Source organism: Schistocerca gregaria, chromosome 4 (assembly GCF_023897955.1).
Source record: "Schistocerca gregaria isolate iqSchGreg1 chromosome 4, iqSchGreg1.2, whole genome shotgun sequence".
NCBI classification, from domain to species: domain Eukaryota; kingdom Metazoa; phylum Arthropoda; class Insecta; order Orthoptera; family Acrididae; genus Schistocerca; species Schistocerca gregaria.
Genome location: NC_064923.1, coordinates 117519369 through 117546691, shown reverse-complemented (window position 1 = coordinate 117546691; position 27323 = coordinate 117519369). Strand labels below are relative to the sequence as shown.

General features: G+C 44.6%; 1 protein-coding gene across 1 annotated transcript in view; it reads left to right on the top strand.

The window, feature by feature from the left end:
* LOC126365745 (tyrosine 3-monooxygenase) overlaps window positions 1-26631 on the top strand; it is a 38862-nt gene extending 12231 nt beyond the window's left edge. Inside the window, exons 2-11 of the mRNA XM_050008206.1 lie at window positions 2889-3000; window positions 3267-3368; window positions 4359-4469; window positions 7318-7463; window positions 9131-9314; window positions 11135-11291; window positions 11378-11574; window positions 13432-13567; window positions 21963-22319; window positions 24981-26631. Of these exons, the coding sequence (XP_049864163.1) occupies window positions 2889-3000; window positions 3267-3368; window positions 4359-4469; window positions 7318-7463; window positions 9131-9314; window positions 11135-11291; window positions 11378-11574; window positions 13432-13567; window positions 21963-22319; window positions 24981-25155 (1677 nt within the window). The 3' untranslated portion in view covers window positions 25156-26631. The remainder of the gene's footprint in view (window positions 1-2888; window positions 3001-3266; window positions 3369-4358; window positions 4470-7317; window positions 7464-9130; window positions 9315-11134; window positions 11292-11377; window positions 11575-13431; window positions 13568-21962; window positions 22320-24980) is intronic.
* Window positions 26632-27323: the final 692 nt, after the last annotated feature.

Here is a 27323-nt window from a genome sequence, read left to right as displayed (position 1 = left end):
CGTTCTGAAGGTCTCGTTACGATAGTGACACACTGTAAGGTGCCAGGGCAGGACACTTACACGTTATCTTACCAACTTTTATATTAATAGTAAAGGGACTGGTAAGTGTATCAGATCATTACTATTGAATTATAATAAATATGAGGCACTCTCGAGCATTATTCCCTGCATGTCTGCATGACTAAGTCACTAACTTAAAGCGTTGGTGAAAAGTGTCGGAAGTTGAGAATTGTGGAATATAAAATCAGCATCTGGCCGTAGCTTCCCGGGCCGCCGTGGGCGGCAGGTAGCGGCCACCGGAAACGCGGGGACAATACGGCGCTTTTGGGGATAACCCGGCATCCGGATCCACCTGTGCTGGGCAACAAGTGACGAAGACGGGAATTTAGTCTGCCTAGAGCGTTATGACCTACTCGATCATTGGGTAGATCTCAGAAATGCCGTTGGCGGGATTTCGGCGATGATAGCGTTAGACATCGGCCGAAACTGAGTATTCTTCCGCCGATTTTTCGTACGCCTGGGAGATGGGGAATTGAGGAGAAGATGGACTTACCTTTCAGCCATCGAGAGGTACGGACTTGTAGACGTCTTGGCTATCTTCTTCGAAGGGAGAGATACGGTCCGTATCGCAGCATTGCACCAACGGGTGTTCCGTGCAGAGCTCTGCGGCTACAGCTCAGTGTGCTCAGAAGCTAGATTTTCACCAACGCCTAACCACTTCCAACAACTTACCTAATATTCTCGATCTAGAAGTTATCCTTGCGAGGTGCCGAGTAGTTATCAACCTAGCTGCCGGTAATAGAGGCGCGTAATTGCAAATTGTTGATGTGCTATTCTCAGGAGTGTGTGAATGGACAAAGAATTACTTTTTTTTGTAAATTTTGTCAGTTGTGGGAATAGAAAATTAAAATGCCAGTATTACAATCGAATTATCGACCTCATTGTAGCTAGCATTTAGCCTGTCCGGGTAAGCTTTACATGTACTCTAGTCATTGCACAGCTTGTCCAGACGGGAAGGGAAGGTTTGCGGTCTCCTATGTCAGTGACGGACAAATAAGCTTACAACACGGAAACTGAATTTCCATGATTGTTATTTTACTAGTGATGAATTTTCCAATAATCAAGTAAGTACATAGTAATTGATATTGGCTGAGTGAACGGCTAGAAAGTGAACCACTGTCTGTTTCCTTTCCCTTAATGAGACGATTCGGTCAAGTAAAAACGAAAATATGGTCACGTTCGGTGGTACTCTTCAGTAGATAGCAATAAAGTGAACGAACGAGTGTGCGGCTAGTGGAATGTGCGGGCGGCTACCCGCCTGGAGGTGTAAGGCGGGCAACCCGCGGTGCGTCGCTGCGCCTGTATCTGCGGCTGCGTGGCCGGCAGCCAGGCAGCCAAGGCCGTGCGCCGTTACTGTTACCAGTTATTACGGAGGGGCCCGGCCAGTTGGCAGGGCGTGGCCTGTCACACGCGGGGTGCTCGCAGCCGCTACGCCAGATCCTTATCTGCATTCTGCACCGGTGACTTTCCGCAGGGCGCCATTGCGTCACCGCGGTGCAACGGCGCGACACTGCACACCTCCTCGCACTGTTTGCGTAAGCCTGCCGCGGTAGTAGCAGGGCGGCAGGAAAGTCTAGCCGCGCCGCCTAACCTTGGCTTACATGTCCAGCGTGCGGCGGCTAATGGTTCTCGGGAGAACGAACCACATATAGTTGGAGGCCAGAAGCGAATGGAAGTTCGCCGCGAGCGGCCGTTGGCTGGAGAGAGCTGTCGACCAGTGACCTCGTGCCCAACCTGCGGAGCAGGAAGCCGCTGGGGGCAAGGTCTGCGACAGTGTTTACGCCGCGGCAGGGGGCGCGGCTCTAGTGGGGGGGACTCGCAGCTCCCAGCTGACAACGGCTTCGTTACGGTCCTCAGAATGAATCGCGAGGATGATACGAATGAAGCTAAGTCTTCATCTTTGCTCAAAACAGCTAAATTATAGTTGATACGATACGGCTATTTTGAGAACGAAGGTAAAAACTCCTGTCTTACTTCCCTCACTTAAGTTTACCATAGTCCCCTAAATTTATTGGAGCTGAATGTCGAAGCTTTCACGAAAATCAGCGCCTTCCTCTAGCTCTCCTCAGTGCGGTGCCATTATTCATTCTTGTAATTTATAAAAGGTGCGAGAAAATTACTTTCTAAGTACATTCAAATGGCTCTGGGCACTATGGGACTTAACATGTGGTCATCAGCCCCCTAGAACTTAGAACTACTTAAACCTAACTAACATAAAAACATCCATGCCCGAGGCAGGATTCGAACCTGCGACCGTAGCGGTCGCTGGCTCGAGACTGTAGCGCCTATAAGTACATTTTTAGATACCTAAAGTAGTAGTTGTAACACAAGTAATATAAGTATCTGTGAACGTACGTACCATTCATGGCGCACACTTTCACTTCTTGGCGGCAGATCTGTGACGCAATTCACTGTATGCAGTCAGCACATAAAGTGCGTTAACAAAGAAATAATGCCAGTCGCGTAGGTGATAACCACTTTCTACGATTCGGTGCTTTCCACGTAATAGTATTTACTGCTTGTCAACCACCCCCCCCCCCCCCCCAAGGTTTCATTATCGTAAAAATAATACAAACTTAAGTCTATGAAATTTTACCTAGTCCCGGATGTTTTTCCCCTCTTCTCGTGGTAAAACGGACGAACCGTCAGCCAGCCGGTCGTCTCCTAATGGCTTGAGCATCGATAAGATAGCGGCAGCAGCTGCCGCGGCTAGGGGAGCCCCGCTTTACGTAACGGCGGCAGGGAAAACGCCACCGGCCGCCGCAATGGGACCAGAGTGTAGACGTGTAGACAGTGTGTGCTGAGCGCCGCGCGTCGCCATGTTCCAGAACGGCTACCCGTCCCGGCGCCGCTCTCTCGTGGACGACGCGCGCTTCGAGACGCTGGTGGTGAAGCAGACCAAGCAGAGCGTGCTCGAGGAAGCCCGCCAGATCTACAACGGTGAGTCGGCAGCCTAGTCTGGAAAACCGTAGCCTCTAATCTGTAGCCATGTGCCAAAAATTGAAATTTGCATCAATAGTAACGTCATCTACTTCCACTTGATTCAGCAGCTAGTGGTAAATTACAGCTTAATGCTACGCATGAAATTGTATTAGTAGACCGGTACGCTTTCAGTGTTTTTACGATCCTTAATCCGCCTTCTTAGTTCTTGTATATTAGCCCGCTTTCGTCTTACCCTTGCATGTGGATGTTATCACCCTGTTTAGATGCTCCAACTGACTCTGCTGAGGTAAACGAGGTTCAGGAGAAAGATGTCCCCGCCGCAGAAGAAATCGAGAACACGTCGCAAGAGGAAGTATCCACAACAGGTAAGATCGTTTCCGAGCAAACTCCCTGGATCACGAAATCTTTGCGCTGTCGGACATGAAAGTTCTTGTGGGTTGTAGCCGTTTCCTTTCTAAATTCCTTCTGAATAAACTACTTCCACACAATTTAGCGATAGCTAGGACCGTGCGTGCGTAATAACATTACGGAACTGGTATGATTGGTAAGCTGTCATTTTGGCCAGGGTAAAAATACGAAACACGATCAGCGCACTTCATTTGTGTAGAACAAACTAAATTATTGAATGAATGACGTACGGTGGAGAATAGGATTACGCCTTGACACACCTAAGTTACAGATTTTGGTCAATCTGAAATTGTAACTTCAAGAAAGACACGTAGATGGCGATGTATTAAGATTCCGTAGCAAAAATATGTGGAAGGTGGGAAATCGTAACGCGGTCATTAGACACACCACCACAGAATAAACAGGCAGAAGATATAATTGTTTTCTTTCAAGGGAAACCGTCGCTGAATTTACCATGTTAATGAGTTGGGAATACCTAAATCGAGAGTTTGACGAAATTCTGAACAGTTCTTCCTATAGCTAGTCAAGTGACTCAGTTAAGGTTTCCTACGTGTCTTCTTCAAATATGTGGTGGATAATTTCAAATAAAAAGCGGCGGCAACTACTGACATTCAGTGTCTAGTCACAAACCGGCGACTCTGTTTTTCACTCGATCATTCTAACAGCCTCGTACGAACGAAACGAGCTTGGCCATCCGCGTATAAAGCTTTACTAACGGAATGGGATATGAATTAGTACAGATACCGTAACGAGGTCAAACAGTAATTTTTAATAGAAGCTGGTCACGTAAATGGATGGCAAGCGCCGTGAAACACTACGATCGGACTCGACCTAGCAGTAACAGGGTGGAGTATCGGACATGTCCGGCAGCTGCAGAGCCTTATCCCGCATGAGCGCTTGGCATGACTGTGATGTGCTGATGTTGTTGTTGGCGCCGCGCGCTGCAGAAGTGACCGAAGACTCTAGCGAGCCGCCCAGCGACGCCGTAGAGCCGCAGCTACAGGAGACACAGCCGGAGGAGCCCATGCAGAACGGCCACGCAGCCAGCGGCGAAGCAGGTCAGTCCCTCTTCGAAGAACCAGTCGATTAGAGTCTGAGGCTAAGTACTTCTAACACTATCCGTATCTTGCCAACATTGTGGTCAGGTATGCCACACCTCGACCTCTATTCACCCTATAGTACGTAGCAACTGTAATTTCCTGAAAAAGCCATAGACATTGCTTCCACAAACTTACGACTCACACTACAGAGGAGGAACTTCTATCTAGGTAGAATCAGCTCCAGCAGAACGTGTCACAGTATGCGGAAAAGAAATGTAATTTAGTCTTCACGCCTTCCTGCATTACTGCCATGGGATATTCACCTGCGAGGCCATGTTACCGTACTTTGGTTGTCTTTTTTTCTACCACTGCCACAGCAATCCTTCTCATGTTCAGTATCACAAAAGTGCACCCACTGAAACTATTTATTTCCTAGGACAATCCTGAAAATAACTCGGTTGTCGTGGCAACTCAAGCTTAACGCAGCCTGAAGTCACCGCTATGGATAACTACGCCTAGTTGATAAGGTTTATATCATCTCATTAGCCGGCCTTGTTCGAAACAAAGTGGACTTATTGTAGTTAAACAGTAGCAACATAAAACTGCGAGATTCTTATACGTAAACTTTATAGTTTTTAACTAGATATAGTCCAGTCCATTGCTGCAATGTTTAACGTTTCACAGTACGGAAGAAATAAGCACATACGAAATGCTGCATTCAGTGGCGGAACTGTGAAGAGGAAATATAAAAGGGGCGTAAGTGTTGGAGCTCTAAAAGAGGGTAAATGGAGTGGAAATTCACTTGGTGCCACCTTTTTGGTCGTAACACAAAAGAGCTGCTGTTAAGGCAAAGCGGCGGGAGTTGGGTGGAGGGTCACGGTGAGTGGTCGGGAGTGGGGAGCTGTCGAGGGGAGGCAGGCGAGAGGTCAGGGAGCCGAGAAGACGCGACCTGCTGCCGTCAAGGAAGAAAGTCGATGGCACGCTCAGCTGCAGTGTACATCACGTCTCTAACAGACTCTGATAATCACCAAATTCCACAATGAAATTTTTCACTCTGCAGTGCTATGAGCGCTGTTACGAAACATGTCTCCGCAATATTTCTTTCAGGACTGCAAGTTTCGCAGGAGAACTTGGGTGAAGTTCGGAAGGTAGGAGACGAGATACTGGTGGAAGTACAGCTGTGAGGACGGGTCGTGCTTGGGTAACTCAGTTGGTAGAGCACTTATCCGCGAAAGACAAAGGTCCCGACTTAGTATCGGTCCAGCACACGGTTTTAATTTGCCACTGTTCGCCCTTTTCACACGCCCCAAGCAGCACGGTTATTGTACTTCTTCGCAGAAGTTTAAAACATAAAAAGCTTAGTGAATTGGTTTCATTTGCTTATACAATAGAAATACGGCTTAATTTGCTCGGATTTTCTTGAATTTTCGGGTTTCTATTGAAATTCAGTGTGACTTCATTAATACACACGAAACTTTCCCGTGGGTAGTAAAATGGACCGATGGAACCCGGAGCCTTTGTAGTATTCCAGTCTCGCTAATGCAAACGTGTGACGAAAATGAATACTGAAGGAAAAAGAAAGCCTGTTCCCGCACTGGTGGTGCGCACAGCCACACTACCTGCGAAGGCAGCAGTGGTGACCGGGCAGTGGGCACGTGCCTCGGCGGGGAGTCACGCCGCGCTTTCTCCCAGCACGTCACTCCCGGCGAGAGTACCGTCACACTCGTACGGCAACGTGTGTGTCGATATTTGCAGCCGTTACCACAAAGGTCTCGGTAAACATTTAGGAACAATAGCGAAAAACAATGCAATTGCAATGTCGTTTCTGTACATGTAGCATCTCAAATATTCACAGTACCGGTGCCCCGTCAGGTTACTAGAGATTAAGTTACCGAGGAAAGTGTTAACGTTTGTCAAATTTGGTTCATAAAGTTCTTACCAGCCTATGAAGAATCTAACTTCTCCGCGGTGGTCTAATGGTTAACATCGCGCTGTCCCGGGCTAGATTCCTGGACGGATAAGAGATTTTTCTTCGCTCGAGGACTGGGTATCTCTTGACCTAATCATACATCTTCATAGACGCCGAAGTCAGACTAGCCCCATGCGGCTGTGTCAGGCCCACGTCATACCTTCATTTCAGTTCACTCCTACGGTTGAACGAACAGCCTTGTGCGGTTCGTTTGCACAAAACAGGGTTAAGTTAGGAATTATGGAATCGGACATAAGACGCAAATTGCATAAGTATTCTTGACATGACTTGTCACAGTTAACTGGAAGCTCACCAATGGCAAACCATTCTCGCCAGATGTGACCCTCTTGTCTCACAGCACAGAGTTAATAGGCTGCATAACAGCCAGGAGACTACCAAGAAGTTTGCTACGACGGTAGCATGTTTTTAATTCTTGCAAGGTGTTAAGCAGATACTTCGTACTTACGAGGATCAGGCAAGAACGCAATTTAATATTCATATCTTTATGTACTACACATTCTGATGTAAGTCAGTTTTGGGATGAAAGAGCCAGCTCAAGAACAGTCTTTACAGATGAGGTGAATTTTCTCCATAATCTTAACAATTTTCAGCAGTTATCCTCAGAGCTTTCGATACCACACAGTACTTGACATTTAGAAAACTCATGTATGAGAGTAATTTGAAATTATTTCTTCTCCTAAGTCATGAAGAAAGTTTCTAAAATAACACGTAATATAAACATAACGAGCCAGTTGATATACCTATTTCTTCAATTCATGTTGATTGTATTGGTATCCCTAAATGCACGAGAGTAATAACAGCTGTAGTTCAGTTTGAGCTAACCGTAGCCACACTTACTCGAGGAGCTGTAACGTGACGTTGCCTGGTGTGGTGCAGATGCGGAGATGACAGAGGAAGAGGTGCTGCTCGCCAACGCGGCCAGCGAGAGTGCAGAAGCCGAGCAGGCCATCCAGAAGGCAGCTCTCGTGCTGCGCATGCGCGAGGGGCTCGGTTCTCTCGCCAGGATCCTCAAGACCATAGAGGTAAGTCTCCCTGCCTTTGTGTCCCAGAGCGATTAAACTAAGGCAATAAATGCGGATTTTTTACATTGGTTCGTAAGTCATCTGAAAAGTGCTCAGAAATTACATCAAATTCAAGCTAATGAACATCTGCCAAGAGACGGTTGCAATTAATTCATCAAAGTTCTTCAGGCTGACAAACCGCGCTTAACAGAATATCCCGCTGACAGAGGAGAGCGAAACGGTCAAAACAGTGATGAGAAAACCTTTGATTCGTTACCAGGTGACCTTTCTCCACGCCCGGTTGGAGGTGTTTCACATTAGTTGCGTATCGCGGCCGTAGCTCTCATAGCCCACCTGTCTTGTGATCCGCCGTTAATCACTTGGCACTTTATCTACCGTTAAAACAATAACACGGAGCTTCATTGTAAACTCATTTAATTCGGTCAAAAAGCAGTCTGCAACATACGACTGATTCTCAGTCATTTAGAGTTACGTTTTGTTTCCGGTAACTAAACTGCATTTGTGTTGATTGTAGTAAAATGCTGAATCAGTAGTGCATTGTAAATCCTTACTTATGCGTGTAAGCAGTCGTGCAAATGTCTTCATCTGCACGTCAGTTAATCGATGATTATAAAGATAGAAATTTTTCTGTTTCAACATGGTTTCGTGAGATCCTGCTACGTGATGGAAACCAATTCCTAGAAATTGGTCAGCAGATACAACCGCAACCAGATAATGTCGGACAGAGGCTAGAATGTCTGTTTGAAAATATCGAACTGACATCCTTTGGAATGGTGGATATTTCTCAATCCCTCGCATAAAATAGCCCAGATACATTGTACTTGTGTAGCAACACGAACGTAGTGTTACGGTAAAGAGATGGTAAACCCATTTCCTCGACAGGTATAGGTTGCGTTTGTACGCGAACCGCTTACTAACAGCAACATGTATATGCGTAGCTTAGTTCTCACAAAACCTGGTAGTTTCGTTTGCAAACGTGTTACGCGTTTAACCAGCGGGCCCGTTGCCTTGTTGATCTGGCCCGTTGATACGTTAACTACATTGGGAAGAGGACCTGAATGTCAGCAAAACGTGATGCCTCTCTCATTTGGAGAAAACTGCGGCGAAGCGACTGGGCATGAGTTTGTCGGACTATGCTAAAGTGATTGGAGAACGTGTAGTTGAACCTCGGTCCTCCAGAGTTCCAGCTAGGATTCAAGTGGCACCACTAAGAAATTTGTTACATTCAGAAAGAAAACGGTGCTTCCCGTCGCTCACCACGAATATTTTCATTACAGTACAAACAGCTACAGTTTGTTAGCTGGAATTGCTATACAGAGTGTAGCTTGCTACTATTGTGAAAGATTCGTATTTCGAGAAAAAGAATTTTAATCTATTGGTATGGTCATCTCCCACTCCTCAAGTAAGACAGTCGAATGTGTAGTGCTAAAGTTGCGCGAGAATAAATTACATGTTTCTCACGTGTGTGTGTGTGTGTGTGTGTGTGTGTGTGTGTGTGTGTGTGTGTGTGTGTGTGTGTGTTTTACCACCTTCCTGGCTTTCTTCGAAGTTATTGCCTGAAACTGTTACTGAAGAGTCGTGCAAAATCAGATTAGTGAATAAAATCTCTAAATTTAAGGACTGTTGACAAGTGTCGCTTACTGACCGCCTCGTGTCTTACCCGGCAGAACTTCAAGGGCCAGGTGTGCCACCTGGAGACGCGCGAGTCGCGGCAAGAGAGTGGCAGCCTGGACGTGCTGGTGCGCGTGTCGATGACGCGCCAGGCGCTGCTCCTGCTGCTTCGCTCGCTGCGCCAGAGCGCCGCCCTGTCCGCAGTCACACTCATGGCAGACAACAGCGTCAGCATCAAGGGTGAGTCTGCACCCGGGTGCGTCCCACCCAGCATTTCACTGACCTCCTGTACTACTCGGCAACTCACATCTGTACATTCACACACATCCGTGCTCTGAAGAACACACATGTCACAGCCCGATTACCCAGAACCTGCGCTCAGTGGAAGAAGGGACAAAATAAGCTATCCCACCGTTATTGTGGAAACAAGTCATTTTTCGAGGTAATTTGTGCCTCCTAGCGGGAAAACACGCCAACCGAAGTAGCGGTGCAGGGGCTAGCGTCGCAGTTGGCCACTCTTGTGGCTAGCGTCGCAGTTGGCCACTCTTGTGGCTAGTGTACGAAATTTTATTGCACGAATATTTTGCGCTGTATGTTAAAATAACGTTCTTATTTGTTAAATTGCCCCTGAATGGAATTAAAGTGAATGAGAAAAATTATTTGAAATGATTTGCGGTGAAATTCCTGTTTCGTCAAAACGAGCGCCAGTTCCCACAAATGTGATCAGCTATTCGCGGTCTGTCGCAAAATTGCTGCTCAGCGTGAAGTCTTCAGCACTGTCAACGACGTTTCTTCCCAGAGAGACCGAATGGAAAGGTGGTCTGACAAACCTAGCTTCTAGCGGAGTCGTTCAGAATTTCGGTCCAGAACGTAGCAACGATTGGTATCATCCAGCAATACAGCAAATCTTCCTGAATCTTATACATAAGAATAAAATATAAAAAGTTAAGAACGAAATGTAAAAAGAGGTATTTAAAGATTGTAAACCCGGACAAACCATACTCACATACGTGATAAACATAAGCCAGTTATTGTGAAACATTTATAATTTTATAATTAATATAATACCCTTGTCTCACCGAACTTGAAAAAAACATTCTATTTAACCTCTACGAACATAGGTACAACATATTAAAAAAATAAACAGTAATCAGGTTTTGAATACAGGAAGACAACTGATGTCACGACGCTAGCCACTGTGCAACCACTTTCGATGAACTTACTGTGCGCTAAAAGGCACCTACGCCACCTAGAAAACTTAGAGTATCTAGGGTATGCAGACACATGTTAGCTTATCTTTGAAACATGCCTTTATTTCAAGAAATTCATCCTCTAAGATCGAGAGTATAAATAGTGTAGGCAAAGTACTGTAATCACAGTTGGAGATACGTCTTAGTTCAAAACTAAAATTTGGCGCCAGTAATATTTAGTTGCGTACGCATCAGCTAACTGTGACAAGCCAGCAAAAATTTTATTACTTAGCACGGCTGTAACCGTACATGATTGCATAGACGATAAAACATAGACTGCACACTTTGAGTATGCTTTTCAGAATCGTCCTGTCTAGTGATGCAGAGCTAAATGGTTGGGTCGCGTGATAAATAGTTCTGCGGTTGATACATTTTTTCGGGTTTCTCAACACTGAGAGACACTTCAGTGACGCATAAACTAATTCAGTTACCTGGAAAAAATTTCCTGTTAGCATTCACTAATAAAATAAATCTGAAGGTATTTACATTTAAAGAAACGGCTGCTCCCAAAATTGGTTACAGGCACTAACTTACGGAAACCAAAGTTGTAATTAGGCAATTTCAATAATGCCACAAATAACTGAGTTTCTTGTCAAAACATTGTACTTCTAAACGAGAGCCACGACGGACAAAATGACTGCGCATAAACGACGCAGCTTAAAGGCTGTTTTTTTTTTTTTTACATTAAAGAAAAACTTGTCTTTAGGAAGTTTAGCCGCTTGCTGTGAAATTTGCATTTTATTTATAATCGTCTTGGCTTGTTGAAAGCGGCGTGACGGTATTGACAACGGATGTGTGCTTGTTCCTCAGATCCGTGGTTTCCGCGCCACGCCAGCGACCTGGACAACTGCAACCATCTGATGACAAAGTACGAGCCAGAGCTGGACATGAACCACCCGGGCTTCGCCGATAAGGTGTACCGCGAGCGCAGGAAGATGATAGCCAACATCGCGTTCGCCTACAAGTAGTGAGTACCTCACCCCAGATAGCTTTTTCTGCCTTACCGCGCTGCTGCCGCGTGTAACTCTCTGACACACTGGTTTTCGTCCACAGCGGAGACCCGATCCCCCGCATTGAGTACACGCCCGAGGAGACTGCCACGTGGAAGCAGGTGTTCCGCTCCACCATCGAGCTGCTGCCAAAGTACGCGTGCGTCGAGTACCGACGCGTCTTCAAGCTGCTGCAGCAGGCCGGTATCTTCACCGAGGAGCGCATCCCCCAGCTCGAGGAGATGTCCAACTTCATGAGCAGTGAGTACAGCACTCGTTCGTCGCTGCAGTCTACGCTTCTCGCGATAACTCGTAGCGAAATCAATATTAAAATATCTTTTACGGCCGCTAAGTATTTCTGAAATGGCAACCTTAGACTATGTAGTGTTTCATAATCACACTGGTTTACAAACGGTATGTAAGACAGGTTTCAGCAAGACTCCAAAGCACAACATTCACTTAGTCTAGTTATTTCACAATTCATATTCGAGGAGGCTTTCACTCGGCAAGACAAAAATGCCTCTAAAAGAATTATCAGAACAAAGTAAAAACAATGTAAAAGTTAGGTTCGAAAGTGTTCGGGAGTAAAAAGCTACTACTGAACACAAAATTATTCTCTGAATAAAGGTAACTGGCTTTAACGTAAGTTAACTTCTTCGAAGCTTTCAGTAAGTTACTAAAACAATAAACGCCCATCAATTGTTTGGGCAATACTATGTCATTCACTAACAGACCGGCCGTGTTTCTGTCTACACTGGAACCTCAGTTTTATTCCAGCTACTGTTTATTTCTTCGTAAATTCACTTCTGCCGGGTTCCGAAATGTCAACAGAATTAGAAACATCGGACGTTGACTTGGACTGGATCTGAAATACATAGGCTTCCTTTATGAAAACCCTCACAGCAACACTCTACAAAAAAAATAAGCGGGAAGAGCAGCAAATAGATAAGATCATTAGATTAGAACTAGGATGAAGTCACTATTGTAACACGACCTTCATTTATTGTAGTTTGACTGTCCGACACATGTGAAGTTCCTTCAACAAACGTGTCACCTGACGAATGTAAAACCCTCAAAGAACTAGGTAAAATACGCAGTGGTAGTTTGACATTTTATTTACTTAGTGTAAGAATATTTCGTTCAATGTGTCACAGCCATATCAAAAATTATAGCGCTAAGTTTATTATCAGTCTTATGACTGATTTCATTAGAGTAATTATTGATTCCATAGACCCATAAAAGAGGGAATCCCGCTGAGCGTGGAACATGCCAGATAAACATATTACAAAAATGTAATTAGAAAAACTTGAGTTTCATTAATTTTAATGATGCTCAGTCAATAAACAGTAAAATTATGTACATAAATTAAATTTAAACTTTTAATGTTTACGGGTTTAATACTAAAGTTTGCTTTCATTAAATCCATCATTCAGACATTTGCTAGTTTCTTGGCTATTACAACCAAGTATTGTCAAAAATTAAAATTATTCATTTCAGTGATCCTCAATAAGAGATTATGTAAGAGATTTAAAATTAAACTTCCATTATTTACAGACTGCAGACTTACATCTGCACATGTGACAGCCCCACGATTTCCCCTGCAGTATAAACTTGTTTACCTCAGAATAACTTAAACCAAAAGCCTAGATTAATAAATGAATGTATTTTGTGTACCTACTTCTTGCCCTCTTACGTTCCCTACAGAACAATGGAAGTTGATCTATGATGTTTTATCATACGCACTATCGTCCTGTACCTTATTGTTTCCTTTCGTCGCCGATTCAGCGGAGAACTTCTGCATTTCATATTAATTCACCAGCTTCTCAGTATCCTCTTAGAGCACCACGTCTCAAACGCTTAAATTCTCATTTCGGTTTTCCCACAGTCCACGACTGAATTCCATATAATGCTGCACTCCAAACGGATATTCTCTTAAACATACTCCAGAGCCTAGCTTTGATACTAAGAGTTTAATGACTACTGCTGTCTTTCGCTGTACTCTCAGAGCACATCTTGTAATTACTTCATTCTATTTAAGAGATCTCACTTTCATTGAGGACCACATACCCTTCCATTGTGTTGTTTATCCCACACCTGGACCTGCCTGCCTGCCCGCAGAGCACACGGGCTTCCGGCTCCGACCCGCCGCCGGGCTCCTGACGGCACGCGACTTCCTGGCCAGTCTGGCGTTCCGCATCTTCCAGAGCACGCAGTACGTCAGGCACACCTCGTCGCCCGCGCACACTCCTGAACCGTGAGTATCTCGCATCTGTCTTAGTGTTTGTGCCTCTCATCTGCCTAGCAACAGACATATCTTAAAGATTAACACCAATGCTCCATTGCTTCATTTTAGACAGGGACCATCAGCTTGCATGCAGTAGCTAGCTTGGTTACAACAGTAAATCGTAACCCACTCTTAAATTCCTATGTTGCCAATTGACTCCTGTGTGGCATATGATTTTCATAAATTTAATTCAAAATCAAACACTAAACTGCTAAGACAGTTTAAATGTTGCCATAAGTTAGGGCGCGATTTCTTTATATTCGTTACTACGAATAAGTTGTTACTGTCTTACACATCTTCGGCAACGGCCTTGCCATAGTGGATACACCGGTTCCAGTCAGATCACCGAAGTTAAGCGCTGTTGGGCGTGGCCGGCGCTTGGATCTATTACCATCAGGGCCATAATGCGCAGTTGGCATTTATCGGGGTGCACTCTGCCTCGTGATACCAATTGAGTTATTCGATCGAATACTAGCGGCTCCGGTCAAAGAAAACCACCATAACGACCGGGAGAGTGCTGTGCTGACCACACGCCCCTCCTATCCGCCTCTCCAGCCCAGGATGACACGGCGGTCGGATGGTCGCGATGGGCCACCTCTGACCTGAAGACGGAGTGCTTTCTTGCTCCTCTTCATTGCCACAGCGAGAATTCTGTTAAAGCTAGCGTAAAACACACATGACTCAGTACTGAAGTTATGCCACACTTGTCAAGTCTAAAACTCTGGCAACAACATGTTACGGGACTGTCACCCAATTATCAACTGCTTAAAACTTCTATGTCTACAATGCACTGCCAAAAGTAAAAACCTTGCAGTTTCAAGCCTAGCTTGAGTAGAACACTCAGACACAAGATGTCGCAAGAGGATTTTCATGTTCTACAACGCATGTCTGCTACTGGGTTTCCAGTTACGATGCCTAATGGCATGGAAGTTTAAGCACTTTATAATAACGCAGCCCCGAAGCATGCAGTGGTGAAAATTGCACGTTCGACAACTGGTGCGTAACTTCCCAAGTACTGAACAGTAGAATTGTCTGCTGAAGCTCCGTTTAAATAACGGATAGTTTAACAGCTTGGGTCACCACAAAAATTCTTTATCTTCGGCAAGATATCAACCTGACGAACAGAAAAAGGCTGTCCTAAGAAGCAGGCTTCTGCTCTGGAGTTCCAGAAATATATGGGTTGGGCTGTTCCTGAAAAGTTGTAATACCATGATGTCATGATAGAAACGTAACTGGTTCATGCAAGAGTTAGTGTGCAACTGTTACAATAAACTTGTTTCTACAACATTTAATTATATTTGGGCTGGCAACATCAGTGTCACTTTTCTCTACTCGGTTCAAAGAAAAACTGACTTCCCTAATTCCTCCTTCGAAAGCCACATCAGGAGCACAAATTTTAAATGTAGAAGTAACCCATTTGTTGGATGCAGATGTCAACACGTGAAAGCGATGTACCATGATAATCAAAGGAAACGTCAGCATGAAAAGCTTCATACTAAGCTTTCCAGACCGTCATTAATAGTTAATGTGCCAGTTACGGTGTTAATACCAAAGCAACACTACTCACACGGCATAAAATAAGACTAGGGAAGCAAATAAGTGTAATTCGAAATACCGATTTTACGCTGAAAAGGAAAACAAAAATCAAACGTCTGGACTGTACATCTACCGTAAAATGTATTATCTAGAAGACGGGAAACACGATAAACAAATTAAAATGGACTGAGTTCAGAGAATTCAGTTAACTAAAGACCGGTGGACGCTCCAGTAACGACTGTGATAAGCGAATGGTGGTGATGTCGGGAAGTCGCCTTTCGAAGAAAACACGCCATCGACTGGAAATCCCTGTCACAACACATCAGCCGAACACCTGCCAAGAGTTAGAAAGAACACGCTTCCTTTATAGCACTAACGAAATATGAAATTCGTTAGCCTTAAAAAAATACTCCGTTAACCAAATAATACAATAACGTAAAATAAATCCTTCTATAGTAAGACTGAGAAATTTCAGAGAATTGCAACAAAATAGCTCCGTGAAGATAGTGTTTCCTTCGAGAATCTGTCAGCAACTATTTCTTATTGTGGTAGACGTATACTAGAACGCCGTCCCTGCAAATGTAAAGATGTCGATTTCGAAATACTCCATTACGGAAATGACCTGGGCGTCGTTTAGATACTCCCTCCCATCACATAATCAACCCTGGAAACTGCCACTTGGACTGACGTTAAGTTGGAAAAATGTGAGCGGGGAAATGATCTCAATTTAAAGTATTAGACGCAATTTACGTTTGGTTTTCTTATTACAAGAGATTCTCCTTCGATTACGCTTGGCTGTAACGTAAAATAAAAGTAATTACATTGTCATAATCCTCAAACAGCAATGTTTTATCGGGTCTGTAAGAGGTTACACATCTCCAAACTAATTCCTAAAACCAGCTGCGATTGCAAATTCACAGCCTACCCATCGCTTGGTTACTTCCTTGTGAGGATTAAAAATTGCTTCCATGCACGCACTGGTTATTAGTTGAAACGTACGGCTGCAATTAAAGTATAGGCAGTTGGTATAAACATGAACCGTGCACTTTCAAAGGAAACGAATGTGCAGGATTTCAAATGAATGCGTTTTTACAATATGCACCTCATACCTTCTACTTGTCCCAGAAGCTAAATCAAATTGATGGTTTCTGATCTGACCAAAAAACTGTTCCATTAGGACATTTTTTCCCTAAACTTTTTAGCTACAAATAAAAAGGAATAAAGAATATAAATATTGTCAGAATAAGACAACTAAATGTTTAAAACCGAAAACAATGTGCAAAATCATTAGATAGGATACTTCTGCCCAGAAGCAAGAAACTTAAACTCTACCTCCAATGAGTGTTGCTGACATGCGGTGATCTTGCACTTACTCAATCGGTCAAGAAGAGAAGTTGTAGGTTGTTTGTTCTGCACTAAAACTGCACAGGTTGCTCGATAGAGTATCCCCCTTAAGATTGGGTCTTAATCTTGTTTCTCTCCGCAATATACTGGAGTTACCGAGAAGATAAAGAACGGTGCACTCCCATTAGAAATGTTTATTACGTAATGACAAAAGTAAAAACTTAATGGAGTGTTCAAAATTGACCAACACGAATGTGGAAACTCCAACGAACTCAGTACGCATAGGCGCAAACTGCACCACACCACAAATTTTCGCACCCTCTGCCTAAAAATATCATTTTTGTGTCAAACCTAACAAGCTAACACAAATAGAATCAGTGGGCTCACGGAAAGGAATCAGGGCATTTCTCTTCCATCTGGGAATATCGCCCAAAGTAACGGAGAGCGGCAGTTGGGAGCAGAACTGGTGGAGGGCGAAGGCTTGCCCCCGCGCCGCACAGCTCCCCAGAGACGAACAAAAGAAAGAGCCGGGCTGCGGCTCAATCTGAGCCGCTACTCTCAATTAACGACCCACGCAAGCCGTCCCTCGGAGGCCGATCAGAAAAATTGCCCGATCAGACGCTAATAAGATTCTCAAAGAGACTGCGCCGTATTTTACTTCTTTTCCTCTTTCAGCTCTTCAGTGCTGAATTACCTTCAGGCAAAAATTTCTGACGGAGAAGTCTTTTGAGAATTAATTCAGCTATCGCAGGACAGAAAACTTCGTACCTACCGTTTTACGCATTAGTCAATAAACACATTTAACGTGTCAAGTTAGTGTAATATAACGGGAAAACGTTCGCCGCAATACATTCCGTTCTGGAATGAAAAAAAAATGCATTCGCAATTAGAGAAATAATTTTCGTGCCCTTGAGGAAAACTTGGGTATCATTGTAACTTACTTACCATAGTCTAGTGAAATTATTTTTGCATCTGAGAAGTCAAATAGTATGACGGAGACGGATGAGTCTTTACAGATTTTTCTGTGGATCTGCATCTGTTTGCAGAATTAAAGGAGACTCCATCCAGATAAAAACTGAGAATCTAATGATGGTACCAAGCCAGAGCGTATAAGACATTCTGTGCAGTTTTCTTCATGCAAAAAGTTTGAAGAGTCGCGTCGTTCCAATCACGAATGAAAGTTAAAAATCGTCTTAAATGTTTCCGATGTCCACTTTGTTACTTTCCCTGTCACACCTTGTATAATATACACCAAAAGTTTAGCTCCTTCACAAATCACTGAACGTCAATCGCTCTCGTAAGAACGGTATAGATTTATTGTACCTCTTCGTAGTTTCTCATCAGATAACCAATATCTTCTTTCAGTCAAACTACGCAAGCTTCATTACTGAGATTTTGTGGGCATCAGGCCATGGTCCACAGCATATTTCTGTTTCATCTTCCAGTGCCGGAGACATCAGGTGTGAACGGCTCGGGAAACAGCTAGTCTCAAATAAGCTCAGCAAACCGATCTGTTTCCATACAACGATCGGTTCGTGACGTCATTACATCGTTGCCTAAGTTTGGGGATTGGCACCAACGTTTCTTGGTTTTTAGCTTCTAGTGTGGAATAGCTGGCACTGTTATCACAAAGGCCCACAATTTGCCTACTTTAATAGCAAAGAATTGAAAGTTGTTTCTTGAGCTTTTGAATTCCTATGGCCCCTACGTCCAAATGTGCTAACAATTAGATCTTGGTAAAACCAGTGTCAGAAACGAATTTTGTTTCTTGGTTCCAATGCGCTAATATTTGGACGCTACAGAGGACCAACGCCCACCAGTTGCCACAGCAGGAGTACACAAAATCATTTGCACTTGCGGTGAAATGTGCATAACTACGAAAATAAGCGTCAACGCCCGCCGTAAGAAATTAGAGCAATTAACGCCTGGGCAATGCGGATAAATAAGCAGTAGCAAAACATGCCCTGGGACCAGGAACCACACATTCAGATACTGCGGTTTTATCAATATCTAATCATCACTATGCTAGGATGAAGCGAGCTCGTAGAAAGTCTGTAATAGGAGAAGACTGAAATTACACGTTGTGGGCCTTTGTGTTAAATAAAACAAACGCGCCAACTCTTCCTCACTAAAAGCTCTAGAACAAAGTTCGGTACTATTGCACGGTGGAAGGCAGCAGTCTATCACGAACAGACTGTTGAGTGGATACATATACACAGCTCGGTTTTCTGCGGTTCGTTGAGACAAACTGATATGCCGTTAAAGTTTCTGAAATCTCTGGCAGTGGAAGATCTTAGTCAAAGGATGCCTTGGATCACGGTTTAATACCAATAAACTAATATTAGCAATGAAATGACAATGTTTCAGTGATACCTGCAGAAAAAATGCCTCCCGCTCAAACACAAATGTGTGTAGAGAGAACAAATATTTCCTCCAACAATCTGCATGAATTAGTAGCAAACTGAATATGGTTTAGGTTTTCAGGGATAATAAACAAATTTCAGCGCGAATAGTAGTAAAGCAGCAACAAATTTTATCTGAAGCATTTTTGACGTCCAAATTCTTTAAACAAGGCCCGTAACTTTCCCAAATAGGAAGTCAGCTCACAGAAAACTGCTTCCACTCCTATTTTATACAGGGCTTTCAGCTGCGAAGACTACAGCAATGTGGCTTCGCGTCACACAGCAGAGTAGCAGTTTCGCTTCATCCTCTGGAGATTGTTCCGTTCCGCTCCGCTCTCCTTTCTGAACTGTTCTCCCGTGACAGGAACATCATCACGCCGCATGCAATCGAATTACGTGGAAGCAGCGACTGGAATGACATCGCTAAAAGCCCGGGGTTAATTGGCCGTCAGTGGGGCGCTAGATGAGGAGGGATCCATTACGGGCGCGCTAATGCAATCACGGCGGGCAGCCGGCTGGCCCGGCGCGCCGTGTTGTTGCAGCCCGCCAGCCAGGCGCGCTGGACTGCGCGCCTCTGCTCGCTCCTTGAAGCTCGCTCGGAAGAGTTTCCTTTCCATCTTCCCCTCCCCCTCATCCCCTCAGTTATAAAGTGCAGTAACACAGGCAACTAGCTGCTCTTCCCTCAACTTCTCAGGCTGCGGAGTTTAACTTCGCACACTTGCAGTTGTTTGTATCACTCTAAGCTGAGGCTTCAAAACCAAAAATAGACGCCCATCTAAGTGACTCCTTAAGAGCTCAAAGTGCAAATTACCCAATATAATATACTGCAGGGATCCTTTTGCAAAATCTGTCGCAACAGGCTCAGTCGCCGTGGCATGTATCCTGTATTAGTGTGGCATTTCAGTGCTCTGGTCCCAAAGGCGTGTTTGAGTCCACAATTTTGTTAACGCAGATCTGTGCAGATATTACTGTGGCACATACTGCTTCAAAAAATTTTCGTGGTTGGAGATCATAATTTGACGTTGTACAGTAATTTACCATTTCGGATTGTCTCTAAAACGCTAATCTACTAAGCGATAAGATTTACTGCCGTTCATTGCATGGCAACTTGTCATAATGAACTCTGGTAAGTTACAATAACTGTTCAACAAAATCTATTTCGACAAACAGGCAACTAGCACTCGTATGGCTGAACAAAGGATGTCAGTCTTCAGTGCGAAAGCTGGTTTGATGCAACTCCCCATGCTACTTTATCCAGTGCAATCTTCTTAATCTCGGAACAACTTCTGCAATCTACAACCTTCTGAATCTGTTTACTGTTGCCAGCTTTGTCTCCTCCTTCGATTTTTACCCCCTCACTTTCCTTCGCAGCTAAAATGACGATCCCTTAATGTCTGTCCTGTCAACCGTTGATACCTTCCTTTAGTCAACTTGTGCCACTAATTTTTTTTCTCTCAAATTCTATTCAGTACCTCATTAACTACAGGATCTACCCAGCATTCTTCTTTAGCACCGCATTTCAAAAGCTTTCATTCTCTGGTGTAAACTATTCACTTTCGTACATGGTTACACTCCATTTACATACTTTCAGAAGAGACTTTATAGATCTATAGTCGATGACAGCAATTAACTCTTCAGAAACGAGTTTCCTTACAGTGACAGTCTAAATTTTATAACCTCTCTACTTCGGCCATCATAAGTTACTTTGCTGCCTAAATAACAACACTCCTTAATTTTAAGTGTTTCGTATACTAATCTAATCCTCTCATGACCTGAACTATTTCAACTACATTCCAATATCCTTGTTTAGCTTTTATTGATGATCTATATGTAGACTGTTCTTTCAGTTCAACTGCTGTTCAGTCCTTTGCTGCCTATGACAGAATCAGTGACTTCGGCAAACCTGAAAGTTCTTTTTTTCTTTCTGAATTTAAATACCTACTCGAAAGTCTTTACATTCCTTCGGTATTTGCACAGTGTAGTGATTCAATGTCAGGGACAAGCTAAACTTTGTGCTTGCTATTCATGTCCCTCGATTATTAGAACTGCCGTCTGGTTTCCGCACAAGTTGTAAATAGCCTTTAGTTCCCTGTATTTTACCTCTGCTACCTTCAGAGTTTCAAAGAGGGTATTCCAGTCGACATTATCCGAAGCAGTCTCAAAGTCTACGAATGAGATAAACGTAGGTTTGCTTTTCCTTAACCTTCTAAGAGAAGCCTGGCGTCAGTATTGCCCTGTGTGTGTGTATGTTCCTATTCTCTCTGCAATCCGAACTGATCTTCCCCGAGGTCGGCTTCTACTACTTTTTCCAGTCTTCTGTATTGTTGGTAGTATTTTGCAGTCGCGACTTATCGAACTGATAGTTCTGTAATATTCACGCCAGTCAGCACCTGCGTCCTTTAGAATTTGAATTACTATATTCTTCTTGGATTTTGAGCGTATTCCGCCTGTCCTTATCTCTCTTTAAACGTGAATTAACTAAAAAGTTGGGACGAGGTTTCCTGTCTTTGAAAAACTTGCGAGAAATCAGCAGAACTGGAGTTCTTAAATTAGTAAACACGGATTAGGGAGTTCTATATCTACCTGATTACTCTGCAAATTAACATTTAAGTGCTTGGCAGGGATTCATCGAACCACAATGACTATCTCCCTACCGTTCCACTCCCGAACAGCGCGTGGGAAAAACGAACACTTGAACCTTTCTGTTCGAGCTCTGATTTCTTATTTTGACCATTCCTATCTATGTTGGTTGGGCTCAACAAAATGTTTTCGCATTCGGAAGAGGAAAGTTGGTGACTGAAATTTCGTAAATAGAGCTCGCCGCGACTGAAGTCTTTGCTTCAATGACTTCCATCCCAACTCACGTATCATATCTGCCACACTCTCTGCTCCATTACGTGATAATACAAAACGAGCTGCCCTCTTTTTGCACCATTTCGATGTTTTCTTGACAACTTGAAAGTACAAATTACCTTTCCTGGCACAGTAAAATTGAGAGCATTGCAGAACCGTAATGTCTCGTGTCGGATACACTACTGAGCAGACGGCGATCAGCTAAGAGGGCGCGCTTTTTTCTTCCGCAGCGACTGCATCCACGAGCTGATCGGTCACATGCCGCTGCTGGCGGACCCCAGCTTCGCGCAGTTCTCGCAGGAGATCGGCCTCGCCTCCCTCGGGGCGTCTGACGCCGAGATCGAGAAGCTGTCGACAGTGTACTGGTTCACGGTCGAGTTCGGCCTGTGCAAGGAGAAGGGCCAGCTGAAGGCGTACGGCGCCGGGCTGCTGTCGTCGACGCGCGAGCTGCTGCACGCCGTGTCCGACAAGCCTGAGCACCGGCCCTTCGAGCCCTCGCTGACCGCCATCCAGCCCTACCAGGACCAGGACGTGCAGCCCGTCTACTACGTCGCAGAGAGCTTCGAGGACGCAAAGGACAAGTTCAGGTGCGTAGAACTCTCCTCCCGCCACAGGCTAGCTCTACAGCGTTTCGCCACTTCGTTTCGACAATGACTGTAAGAGGTGCCGCAGCAACGCCACAGTGGCCTCGTGTTAGATATAGCAGCGGTTCACATTTCCATTCGGCCACCCAGATTTATCTTCGTGATTTTGGCAAAAAATTACAGGGAGATGCTTTCCACAAGGCTCGGCCGATTTCCTTGCCCAGGCTGAGGTTGCGCTCCGTGTGTAATGACCTGCTACTGCCAACTGATGGCACAGTAAATTTCTTTCCCATGTTCCTGTGCACAAGCGAAGTTCCCATCTAGTACAATTTTGCCACTACTATTTTCGAACTTCTGGAAAATGATGTAACTGCGAACCATAAAACACTTAACGTACATAAGGATGAGTCCTTCCATTCCACTTCAGAGGAGGATTCGATACTACAGTTTTTTTAATTAAAATACTGATAGATCATTCTCATGGTACTTCAAGGTCACAAATTAACCCAAAATTTCGTGAAAATTCCTAAGTAAATGGCATGTTCATTGGAATTCTAAATGTCCTGAGAGATTTCCAGCGCAGGAACTAGTGCTGAGGAAAGTGGTTAAGCATTAAAAAGATGTTCGCACTTAAGTCTCCATTGCACCTCATTTTGCTTTTCTGTAATAGCCCTAAACTGTTGCACAGCAGCATTCTCTATGCTGTGTGACGCTGATGTAGTACTACGTCAGTACAATGAAACTTGTTCATGTAGTCTGCCATATTCGTTACTCTCCGTAGTTAAAACGAAGCTTCAATTTGTTTACGAATAATGAACCCTTTCCAAGCAGTTTATTATGCAGCTGGTAAGAGGACCAATGCGAAAGATTCAGCAGAACTTACCTAAAAGCCAACGCCCTGTAACGCACGTGAACTACTTAGTGTAATTACCCGACTGGAACTACAATCGTGTCAATCGAATATACCTGTATACCCCGTCAGTCTTAACATCGGGGTGTATTTGTCGATAAAAATTGGAGCGCTATGTTTACGATAACTAACCCTGAAGGACAGAATGGCCCCCATCCCTGCAAAGAGGAAAACAGCACTCCGTAACGTCTCGGAAGTGCGCAACGCGTGCTTGGAGCGACATTGCGTGCGCTACCCGCACTTTCGCCGCACGCAGTGTGCCGGCGGCGGCGCGACTTTCGCCTGTACAGTCCTCGATGGAAACTCAGCTCTCGATCGACGGCTGTGAGAGCACTAGTCACGTGCGACGCCAGCTTGCCAATGCGTTACAAGTGGAAAATTGCCACGGGATGTTACCGAGTTTCTCACTGCACGAATATCCCACAGGAAGTGAGATAGCGATTTTATAATTTCACAGGCGGGCCGTAGCTATTAAATGGTGAAGTTCATCACTTACAGCAGAAATCAGCCGTAGACAGCTGGAAAGGGCATTGCCAGAACTGAGAGGCTAGAGGCGGGGAGGGGGCAGTAAATCGAACGAGCGTACTGAGATCTTAATATGTATCTGATATTACTCACTGATAAATAGGTAGGCAAGACGGAAGCTTAAGTGTGTCAAACCAGTAGAATCACAAAGGGATATAAAGGAAAAGCCCATCAAACGCCTAAACAGTTCCTCAAACGCAATTGTGGACGATTTGTCCTGATTCCTACGAAATGACACTCCTTGGTGTCGTGATGATTAAAGAAAAGCATTAACGAAATGGCTATAGTACGATACTTCCTTTTCGTACACTGGCTTCTTGTTGAGCAGAGAATGACAGTTATAAGAGCTAGTAACTGAAAGAAACTCAGCCGTTAGATTTTGAGCTTAAACTGTAGTGTGCTCATTTAAACGTCTACATCTACATACATACTACGCAATCCACCATACAGTGCGTGGCGGTGCGTACCTCGTACCACAACTAGCATCTTCTCTCCGTTCCACTCCCAAACAGAACGAAGGAAAAATGACTGCCTATATGCCTCTGTACCAGCCCTAACCTCTTATCTTTGTGGTCTTTCCACGAAATGTAAGTTGGCGGAAGTAAGATTGTACTGCAGTCAGTCTCAAATGCTGGTTCTCCAAATTTCCTCAGTAGCATTCACGAAAAAAACGCTTCCTTTCCTCCAGAGGCTCCCACCAGAGCTCCTGAAGCATTTCCGTAACACTCGCGTGATGATCACGCACCCGTAACAAATCTAGCAGCCCGCCACTGAATTGCTTCTATGTCCTCAATCCGACCTGATGTGGATCCCAAACGCTAGAGTAGTATTAGCGTTTTATAAGCGGTCTCCTTTACAGATGAACCACATCTTCCCAAAATTCTACCAATGAACCGAAGACTACTATCCGCCTTCCCCACAACTGCCATGACATGCTTGTCCCACTTCATATCGCTCTGCAATATGGTGGTATTTCGCCCAATAAGGACACGTTGGATTGCTTCAGACCAATTCATGGCATCAAATCGGAAGGCCTGATCGGGATGGAAGCCATATGAAAATCTTAATATACGGTGGCCCCCTGAGTAGCGTTAACCATCCGCTGAATTTAACTGCCACGAGTTGTCAGCACCGACGTGTGCCTTTTCATCTTCTTGTCTGGCCTCAACTACACACGCCCGTAAGATTTGAGTGCAATGGTGTCTAACGTGTGGTTTTGTGTTCCGCAGGAGGTGGGTAGCCAGCGGCATGTCCCGCAAGTTCGAGGTGCGCTACAACCCGCACACCCAGCGCGTCGAGGTGCTGGACTCCGTGGAGCGGCTGGAGGGCTGCCTCTCGCAGCTCAACCTCGAGATGCTGCACCTGAACAACGCACTGGCCAAGCTCAAGGCCAACTTCGCTTAAGGGACTCTCCTCGTGACCTCGTTTTCCCTGCACTTCACCACGAACTTAGCGTCCGCATCGTCCCCATCGTTGTACCCATTGTATAGTTCCCGCTGCAGATCCAGCGCACGCTAGCGGTGCAGGAGAGACGGCTGCTACCGGTGACTGCTTCCGTCAGACGGGAGTCGAGCGCGCGTCTCTGTCGTAGTTGCGACGCTGGCGGGCGGCGCCGCGGCGCAGAGTGGCGAGTGTGACGTCCGCGCCGGAGGGCGAGCGCCCCTCTGGGTGGCGCCAGTCCGGTGCGGGCGCCGCAGCGCACACGTGCCGACGCGCCCGCCATCTGTTAGCAAACTGCCGCTGCGAGTGACTACCGGGACGCGGCTCGCTGTCCACTAGCAGCGCGTTCTCTGTGCCACTGAAAGGGGATTCCCCGCAATAAGAGATGGGAAATGGGACCAAGTGAGCTACGTACTAGTCTCGAGGCGTGGCTTCTGAGCGCGGCCTGCAGATCGGCGGCGGAGGACCAGGTACGCGCAACTGTGCGCTGGGGCCCTGACTCCACCCCGCGTATATGTTCATGCGTAAGCTGTCCTTCCCGCTGTGCTGAAAGGCTGTGCCAGGAAACGCCGAGGTGGGGAGAAGACTATTCAGCAAGCCCGTCTCTCCTCTGCTGTATAAAAATAAATTAGCTCGTCATTCTCGCCGTCATATCCATTTGTAAATTGTATAAATGTATCACATCTTATGTATTGTAGCTGTAGAACTATTTTATTCTTGGGCGCTTGACCTCCTTCGTGCGTTAGATCTATTTATCTCCAAAATCATGATCTCTAATTCCAGCTTTCTAACTTCTTTAGTGTGCTGTGTAGAGAAGTTTAATTATCTGGACTTAAACGTAGGCAGTTAAATTATGATCCTTTCCTTACCTACCAGGAGGGTTAAGCGTTACTGTGTGAATGTTTTGTGTGTTTGTGTGTATGAACATAAATGTTTACTGTTTATAATTTAATGTTCTGTTTTTGTAACAATTTTATGGAATAACAGTGTTTGGTTCTTGTCAAATACTTCGTTGCCATATCTCGTATGTATTATTTCACATGGCAATTGCACCATAATTACTGTAAACAATGAAATATTTACTCACACTATAAAATGCACGTGCACTATATCTTTGTTCCTTAGTGAACAGATGTAATTTCAAAGTTACAAAATGTATTCTTCCTTTAAACACTGCATGTAGCTAAGAAGCTGTCAAATCCTGCATAAGTGCTATAGGAAGCTTCGTCTGTTACCCTATCCAAATGAAATTAGAGGCTATTACTGCATGAAACAAAGCAGACTTCAGACTTGCAGGTGTAGAGTCCTACGATACCCTTATCTGGTTAGATTCTAAGAGCTGTTTTATGCTACGTGCACTAAGTGTCCAAATATCTGCTAGTATTCCATGTGATACGTATGTACCTAATTTATCTTTGCAAATAAAATGCATATATTTAAGCCGAACGTTGTTCTTTTGTCACCTGTCTTCTTAAAACCTTGTCAACACATACCTCCGCTGAGCCACAATCACTCAAATAATAGAATTAAATTAGCCCACCCACAAATGTGGAGCAGATTCGAAAATAACTATTGGAAAAATCAAGATCAGATAACTGTAGCCTTAGTAGACTAAAATGTGAAGGGAAGAAAAATCTTTGTAAATCGTAAAATAGAGTTAAACTACTTCAGCAATGTCGTCTCTCTCCACGCAGATTTGCCCTTAACATCCCGAGTTATCTACTTCAGCTTCGAGCAAGGAAAGGGAAATTGGGAGTATAGCTTGAAATGTAAATGAAGTAAAATTCCGTAAACTTCTGACAAAATATCTCCTCGACCAATACTGATAATTAATGGATCAATAACATCTGGACAACATATTGGACATAAAAGTGGGATGCACCCACCTTTCGTATCTGCTTGGATTCTGCTCGGGACACTTTGTGAGGTGTTTGAATAAACAGTTCAAAACCAAAGGTCATTGATGCTGGACGCTGGATTCCTAACTCATCCCAAAGGCGGTGTTCTGGAGTAAAGTACAGACAGTCCTTTCCAGGAATCATACTATCCACAAATCTTTCCCTCACAGATGCTGCTTAGACAGGTTCCGTCGTCATGCTGATACAATCTTCTCTCCAGACTGTTCCTCTACT